General features: G+C 26.9%; 1 protein-coding gene across 1 annotated transcript; it reads right to left on the bottom strand.

Annotated features, from left to right (window-relative positions):
* Positions 1-245: 245 nt before the first annotated feature.
* On the bottom strand, positions 246-1,915 carry LOC112685415 (KRAB-A domain-containing protein 2-like). Its single transcript, XM_025557280.1, has 3 exons — positions 1,767-1,915; positions 1,258-1,711; positions 246-284 (listed from the first exon to the last, which is right to left on the bottom strand). Exons 1-3 carry the CDS (start codon positions 1,913-1,915, stop codon positions 246-248), a joined length of 642 nt encoding a protein of 213 aa, XP_025413065.1.
* Between the last annotated feature and the right edge of the window lie 7,866 nt (positions 1,916-9,781).

Raw genomic sequence — 9,781 nt, 5'->3', positions numbered from 1 at the left:
CAAGTTAAAATATCATCTATCTAAATGTCTAATATTTCTGAGATGGATCAATGTATTTTTTATAAACAATTGCAATATACAATATAGTAGTTGATACATTGTACACAAAGTATACAATTTATGTATACAATTATACATAAAATGATTTTCATATAAAGTGTTTTTCGACATTAGAGCTCATATTTCAGAGACAATATTTTCAGTTATTCAATATAATTTACGTTTTAGTTATACTTAACCATAGGTTATTTAGTCAACTCGTATTCAATAGTAAACAGTTCAATCTATAACAATATTTAGACATTTTTAAAACTTTTTCACAACAAAAACTTATAAACTAAACACTCCAACTGTTATAAGAGTATATTGCTTTTACTGGAATGGTATGTATTGTTCTCTTTGTTAAGATTCTTGTTAATTTTAGTGTCTAAAAGCTGTCTCCAAATCGCAATATTTCATTGTTTTATTTTAGTTTTTTCTTTGGAAAAAGATTCATCACTGTGTACAATTACTCACGACAACCCATTTTACTTATTTTAGAAAAACGATCAACAACATTTCAACATAAATTGAACTTATCAATTACTTTATGATTACGTAGAACAGTTAAACTAACTGTTTCGGCAACTGACACAAGATGAATTCATTTCTTCATCGTATCAATTATTTCTGTCAACGAAATATTGCTATTATATTTACCACCATTATATCTAACTGTCGTAGGCCATATGGAAAATTAGTTTTTTTGCAAAAAGACTAGGCTCTTTGCAATGGGGTAACCCATTTGCGAACTACTTATTATTTTTCAAAACAGCCTGCTGTTTTTCAGGCTCATTGCATACAGACTAACAGCTGTTAGGCCTTTTAAGAATTACTTACTATTTTTTCAAATAGCCTGCTGTTTTTTAGGCTTATTGCATACATACTGATTTCAGTTAGGCCTTTTAAGAACTACAATCATTTTATAGTAAAAACCATTTTAATTATTTTATTTTAAGAGTTATTGATAATAACATAGTACAAATATGTAACATAAATGTATAACATGTAACATTATTATTTATTACTTATTACTTATTAATTTGGTACAGTTGTCGACCATTGAATTACTAGTTTTATTATATATTACTAACAAAAAAAAAAAAAAAAAAAATGTAAGATATTAAATTAAATTGAAATATTACAAAAAATATTACATTACAATATTAAATATTATATAAAGTATATAAGTATAGTATATTTTTTTTTGTCTACAACTTTGCCAATTATATTTTGTGTGTCTAATGGTCCACGATCTACTTTTGGAATATTAACTAAAACATAACTCCCAACTTCAATTATAACTAATTTCTTACCACTAGCTTGTATCATTTTTTCTGCAGCTTTTTTTTGTCCTTCAAAAGCTTCTACTCTTTCTTTCTGAATTTGTTTTTCTTTTACACATGTGTCGCACAAATATTCTTTGTTTATAATAGACACTTTAGAAATGCACTTTTTACAGTCATATATATTATTATCCTTTTCGTTAGTTTTTTCGTTATCTTTTTCATTATCTTCTTCTTCGTGACTATCTACTTCATCACTTACTTCATTATTAATTAACTCATTTGAATCTTCTTCTGTTGTAATCGATTGTAAGATATTATTAGGTAAATTTTTGCTTGAAAGTCCTATTTTTGGTTCACTTCCAAATAATGCTTTATAAAGGCTTCTATTAATTATTCGATGTTTTGAGCAATTTTTTTTGCCATTGTACAAAATAACACCCCATTCCCCAATCTGTGTTTTGATTGTTTATCATCCATGCCCTCAACATATTTTCTACGTCTTGATTACAGCGCTCTACACTTCCTTGAGATTGCGAGTAACGAGGCTTTCCATGAATAATTTTACACTCAGGCCACAAGTTTGTCATTTCCTCTATTACAGTTGCAGTAAATTCTCGACCGTTATCACTCTATAATATATAAGGCGCTCCAAATTGTAAAAATATCTTAAGAAACTCTAATGCTACTTCTGAAGCTCTTTTTGATTGTAATGGACGTAAATGACAATATTTTATAGCGTGATCTTGGTAGTTTAAAAACCATTTAAAACTACCACTTGGTGTCGATTGAAAATTAATCAAATCAACTTGTCCACGAACATTAAAATCTTTGGATAATATAGGTTTTACAACAATGTTTTTATGCTGTTGAAATTTTTTTAAATTACAAATATTGCACAACTTACAAAATATCAGAACAACAGGTTTTGGAATACAATATTTATCTTTTAGAGCATACATCATTTTATCATGACCTCCATGTCCAATATTTTTGTGAATCATATTTAAGATTTCAAAAAAATTCTCGCGTGGTATTAATTGAACAATTGCCACTTCATGTTTTTTTCTTTTTTTTACCAAATACTTTCAATCACCCACTTCCATAATATCATATTTTTTAATAAGTCTATATTGCTTACTATTTTTTTTTTTTGGTTCCTGGTATTTTAGAAGCTGCTATTTCAGAAACAGCATCAGATATTGTAGCTATTGTCCATGGTTATTTAACTGCGTTCGTTTTATTTTTATAATAATTAGTAACTTCATTGTTAAATTTGTTCATTACTGTTATATTTTCCATATTACGCACTCGTAAGTATTAACGCATATGTTGAAATATACACGGTTTACTAATGTATAGTATCCACCTACCTACAGTATGCCGACAAAAATATGTACGGTGAAAAGTTATAATCTAATCTACTGATTAGTTACTATCTTGTAGATTCTATCAATTATTAAGTATACGTCGTCAATCCGTATCTTAATCCATAAAATAGCCGATTGTAATGTTCTAATTTAATCTACTAATGTAGATAAATACCAAAAATGTTAAATGTACACGATTAATATGATTTTATAAATACGGTATTAATACAGTTTATGAGTTGGAAGTTATGTTTTAGTCAATATTCCAAAAGTAGATATTTATAATATACTATTGGCAAAGTTGTAGACAAAAAAATATACTATACTTATATACTTTATATAATATTTAATATTGTAATGTAATATTTTTTGTAATATTTCAATTTAATTTAATATCTTACATTTTTTTTTTTTTTTTGTTAGTAATATATAATAAAACTAGTAATTAAATGGTCGACAACTGTACAAAATTAATAATTAATATGTTATAAATAATAATGTTACATGTTATACATTTATGTTACATATTTGAACTGTGTTATTATCAATAACCCTTAAAATAAAATAATTAAAATGGTTTTTACTATAAAATGATTGTAGTTCTTAAAAGACCTAACTGAAATTAGTATGTATGCAATGAGCCTAAAAAACAGCAGGCGGTTTGAAAAAATAGTAAGTAGTTCTTTAAAGGCCTAACAGCTGTTAGTCTGTATGCAATGAGCCTGAAAAATAGCAGGCTGTTTGGAAAAATAATAAGTAGTTCGCAAATGGGCTACCCCATTGCAAAGAGCCTAGTCTTTTTGCAAAAAAACTAATTTTCCATATGGCCAACGACATAACTATTAAAAATAAAAATGTTTAGTTTATACTTGGTCCATATGTGCATTTTTTTAATTTTTCCTTCAAGCAACTAATCTTTAAAAACTGTATCAAAATATACCTATCCAATCCTTGCTAGTTCTCGTATAATTTTTTTAAATAATATAAATTTTTTTTTTCGAGTGTTCAATTTTAAATAATACATTTTGAAATTTTAGATATTAAATTATGAAACATTTATAAAATATTATATTTATAATAATTATACATTTTTTCATAGTCTATATTAAGTTAAATATTTGAAAGATTAAAGTTATCTTCTGTATAAAATTTAACATGTTCTGATAAATATTAATCAACATAAATAATTTATAATAAATACATTATGTAAAAATGTAGTTTAAATTAAATAACATGGTTCATTATAACAGTTATAATTAATTTAAATATTATTTGATGCTTAGAGTATTTTTATCCTGATTATATTATTTAATCCTTAAAATGCACATGACCTGAAACAAATCTAGTGGTAATAATACAAGATATTACCGGCATAATCGGATTTATTTGTACTTCACATGATATAATTTATTAATTTTCTCAAACTTATGTTTCTTATTTAGCAAATAACTTACCATTTTATTTAATGTCTAGTTTAAAGCTATGTGTTACCTTATTTAGTTGAATCTCGGTTATGTAGTTTCATAATCTCGCGAACTTTCCCGTTAAAAAAATTAATTTGTGATACATACATATTACGGATAATGTTAAAATTTGTTTAATGTCGACATTATCCGGCTAAAGTGGACATTAGCCAACTGTTATCATTACCCGCCATGAATATTATTAAATGTTGGCTAATGTTAACATTAACTGGATAATATTATATTAGCCAAGAACTTTTGGATAATATCTTAACAACCATAAAAATTCAACGTACATGAAATAAAATAATTGTAAATTATTAACAATATTAAATATATTTAACATACAATAAATTATATATACATAAGTACAACTACTTTAGTCAAATTTTTGAATTTTTTTTTTTATTTCTGCCATTATTCGATGTTTACCACCATAATCAATATTAAGGTGTATCTCACTTAGTATGTCATATAAATCATCATTTTTTACGTAATATAGTAAATTAGTACTACCTTTTTTAACAGGTGCTATAAGTTTCTCTTCTCCTACGATATTAATAATTTCAAATTTATTCAAACGACGAGATTTATTGTCGCCTTTCAATTCATTAATTATGTTCAAATATTTTACATTTGACAAATAAGACTAATTATCTTCTCTTTTTTCAGACAACAATTCTAAAATAAATTATCAAACTACAGTTTTGTTTCCATTTTATTAAAAATGTAATCTAAAACACTTAGCAGTTTAACACTAATAACACTGTGTTTGCAATTATCACGTGTGAAAACTGAAAGCAGACTAATAACAGATTGATGCTTGACGTCGTATTTTGTATAGTGTATATAAAATTATAACAAAAAATGTCATACAATTAAGATAAATATTAATCCCATATATTGATAAATTTTTCACTATATCGGTAAAATAACTGACGAACTCGGTTAGTTAAGTTAAGATATTATATTCTGGAAGTCCGACGCGTTATTATTGTATAGAATGCTAATAAAAACTATAGTCTATTTAATATACAACTTTTAACATTATCCAATATTGACTAGTTAAGGTTAACATTATCCAGATAATGTTAATAATTCCTGTTTATAAACGAAAAATTACATATTAGCTATAACAGATGGCTAATGTCAACTTTAGCCGGATAATTTCGACATTATCCAAATGTTAATATTACCCGTAACATACATATATACGATGCGTATTATTCGATATTTTTTTATTTATACATATTTTAAAATTATTTTTTTTTATTATTTATTTTTTAAGTTTAACTTAAAAATTAAATTCTTTAATATCTATAGTTTGACCGCTTGAACGCGAATTATTTGATCAGTTAATATTATTCAGAATTATTAACATGGTTAATGTTCATATAATTTATCAAGCATAAATTATCTATCAAAAATGTACACCCTTGACCTAATAAAATTAAAACAATCTCCTGCATTTAAGAATATTGTCCATTATGTGAAAATAATTATATTGATCAGATTCAATTATCTGTATTGTAGAATTTAGATAGTAAAAGAGAAATGTAATAGCAAGGAAAAAGAATCATTAAAATTACAAAGAAAAAGACTCGTTTTTAATTTATAAAAACAGCAAACAATATGACATATCTGATAATCAGTACTATCTATGTGTTGGTTTGAAATCTTTTGTCGAATAAAATCAAATACAGTAACTAAGCTTAAAATGGAAACCGAACGAAATCAATCGGCCGTCGGGTTAATCACCCAAGTTTGGACGGCAAACTATATGATTTTCCGTGGTAAATTGCAATTTTGACGTGAATCAATAAAAAATGTCTAAACTCCTTTGAAATTATTCATGTGTCATCGTACTTTCCATTAATAAAGATACCGAAAGGTGCGTAAAAAAAAAAACAAAGACAGCCTAAACACTACAACTCGTCGTTAAAACTTACGACACCATTTTCTAGTGATGAAGGAGGAAGGAATATTTTCTGGACGATCAAGACAAAACCTTAGAACCCGAGGACGGGCAAGTATTTTGATGTTGTATTGTTAACCAAAATTAATTGGTTACTGTCGTACGTATTAAATCGTACATATAGACACAATCACAAGACTCGAATTGAGGAACACTTAAAATAACACATACATTTCCCGTAATGATCGAGTTATATAACCACCAAAGAAAACCTCTCTATTTACACTTCTGCTTTTTATCAATTCACATAACCTAATTAAACATATTTACTATACGTATTGATAAAAAAATTACTGTACAATTCTATTCTTATATTCTAAAATGTTATATTAATCTATTTTCTATTTCGAAATGAACATAAAGTTTTTAATGTCTCTTATACTATCCATGGTCTAGATTTATTGTTATCGATATTGCTTAATAAAACAATACTCATGGTATTAATTTGATCGACCAGGAATAAAATGTTCTCTCAATTTCTAGCATAAGAAAATCGTATACAGTTGACCATCGGAGATCGCTCAACACTCAAGATATTCAATTAGTATAGCTACTTATTTTCAAATGTGTGGAAGAGGGTCATTTAGGTACTACACGATGGGTAATATGGTGATTGTGAAATTATTTAACTTGCGAGTATAACATTTTTTATTCAAATTTAAATCGTATACATTTACAATTTGTAAATTTCAAAACAACAATTAACGGAAAGATGAAGAGGGTAAGAATAAAAAGAAACCAAAATTAATCGTGTCATCGTGTTAGAAAATTACTAAAATATTAGAATGATTGACATATTTACAAATAATATACAGATAATGCTTGAATACAGACACTCTGCAACGCACAACCTTTATTTGGCGCTTGTTAAACTCCTTTTAATGTGAAATGGTTTATAAAAAAATAAAAATAAATAATAAATTGATCTGGTAAGGGGAGAGGGAGGGAGGGATTGAAAATCTACAAGGAGAACATTATACTAGTATTTTATACAATATTCCGTAAACGTATAGTTAACGGTATTAAAAAATCACAGTATTGCATCCCTTCTTTTGCGTGTGAAACTATATTATAGATTTCACTTTTTAGTTTTTCAAATTTATTTATCCACATTGAATTTCCATGCAAGTAACAAATGCACACTCATGCATATATACGCATAACTTGATATAATAAAATATTCAGAAAAAAAAGGATCAGCGAGATAAGAGGTGATATATCACACTCGTGGCCACTGTATACCACATATCAATACTAGAGATGTAAAATTTACGTAAATTTTTTTTTTTGGTAATTTACAGAGAAAAATGTACGTAAATTTACGTAAATTCTGTGAATTTGGTAAATTTTAATAATTTTTGTATGTCGCCATAGGAACACCCTTAGGAACTCCTCACTTCCACTTTTCCATGACTTATAATTATTCTAATGCTTATTTTTATTATTTACTGGATAGTGTGGTGTTCATGGTATTTTAATTTCTTGCGGCTTCATTTTAACTTTTTTAATATTTAATGACACAAATTAAATAAAAAGTAAACTATTAAACAAATTAATGTAAAATCAATAAGTTTTAAATAATAAAAGTTGATAATAGTATCTACAGCCATGAATCAAGTGATACTGTTATAGTCCATTGGCCGCGATGTGCCGATGTCAATAAAATCAAATGTATTAATAGCACGGCTGTAAATAAATATTATGTCTACAACCGCACTATTAATAGCGATAATAATTGCTAGTATTATAATATGTAATGTAAATGTAATAGTGTATTACACTATCAGTAGTTGTAAGGATGTTAAACGTTTGACGTTTTAAGTTATATTATATCAACTATTCCATTATATTAATATATTAAGAATAATCATCTCGTTAAGACGTATAATTTAAAGTGTCACATGCTAATATTTTCGGTAAAATAATATTTACCTGTAAAAAAATAATTGGTAAATTTACTGGTAATTTACCTTACCGGTGAATTTACGTGGTAAAAATTTACCGAGCTTACATCTCTAATCAATACGTTACTGTGGTAAGGCTCAAAGGTTTCACTAAAAAGTAAGTGTATGTGGCACAAAATCTGTGATTCTAACCCCACACGATAGCCTAAAGCAATCGACCATCAATAAATCAAACAGTTTAAAAAACCGATCACTTATCGTCTTATTTTTTTTTTTTTTTTTTTTTTTTGAGAAAGAGAAAGATATAGAAAGAAAGAAATAATATGTAGTGGTGGCCGATGGAGTATTTGACGTACTTCAGATATTTTTTTTTTAAACGAAAATCAAATAATGAAGCGGTTTTGAAAATAAATAGTCTGAATACGTCAGCCGTGTGATTATTAAACGCTACGGTTGATTATGTTAATTTCAAGAAAATATTATGATTTGTGTTAATTTTAGCTCTATTATATACTTAAAAATCTATAAAGACCATCTCTATTTTGTGTAGTATAACAAATAAAGTTCGCTGATTTGCTAGACAATTTTTCGAAGCAAAATAACTTATTTGCTCGTTTCCTTGCTTTATTAAATGATTGAAATTCAATAATTTCCTTTGGTATAAAATACATACCGTATATAACTTTTTTAATAGTATATTTTTAATGAAAGTATTAATGGACTTATGATTAAAAATTGAAAAACTCCATTTTATATTTAAATAAATCAAAATGAGTAGTGTTTAAATCCATCATATGTACCTACACTTTTTTACTATTAATAAAAATATTATTTCATAGTGCAGTTCAACATTACATGTCCTAAATAGATTTTTATCGAATGAATTAAATAATTTATAGGATTTATATAATAATATATTATTATTATATAACACTGGTCACTTTTTTGGTTACTTTCTAAATATATCATCGAATGAAATTCGCACTCACCAAAATCCGTTAGTTATCACACATTATTAGTTTGGACAATGAAATAAAAAAATCCGTGGTTCGAGTAAATCAAATGTAAATAACTAAAATGGAAATCCTTTTTCTACCTTTAGGTATATAGTTATAGTTATCGGAAATTGTTGACGCGCCGCGACGTCGCCGAAATGTTTTCGAATGGTTTCACAACCAAAAGAGGCAAAGCGGTGAGTGACAGTCGTGCGCGTGAGTAAAAATATATACAGTTCGGGCTGCGTTGACAAGAAAACTGATAAAAATAATCCGCACGAATAAAAAAAGAAATCTACAAACTCCGTTGCACATTATTTTAAATCTTCAAAAGAACGATACACACTTTTAATTAAAATCAATATCAGGTATTGGTTAGAATCGAATCTAGATTAAGGCTATTTTAAGGCTATAGGCTAAGATATAGGCTAAGAAAACCTTGATAAGTTGAAAAAAATTCTGTTCCCTTGCGTAAACATCGATTACTCGAAAAAAAAAAACTATAGATAACTCGAACATATTGTGCTCAGAATAATGACGGATAATGACGAATAGCTTTATAAAAATTTGTCTAAACGTTCAGATGATTTTTTTTCTAATCGCATTTATTGTGTTTATTATATTATGTATTAACTAACCTCGGCACACAACAGTATTTTTCATTTGTATAGGTATTCCCAGTAGTGCCGGCGCTAGGGAAGGACAAATGGGATATTTGTCCAGGGCCCCGCGCTTGTTAAAGGGCCTCT

Source organism: Sipha flava, unplaced genomic scaffold, assembly GCF_003268045.1.
Source record: "Sipha flava isolate LNK unplaced genomic scaffold, YSA_version1 275_pilon_pilon, whole genome shotgun sequence".
In the NCBI taxonomy this organism is placed as follows: Eukaryota; Metazoa; Arthropoda; class Insecta; order Hemiptera; family Aphididae; genus Sipha; species Sipha flava.
The sequence above is the reverse complement of the archived record's forward strand: the minus strand, read 5'-3'. Positions and strand labels throughout refer to the sequence as shown.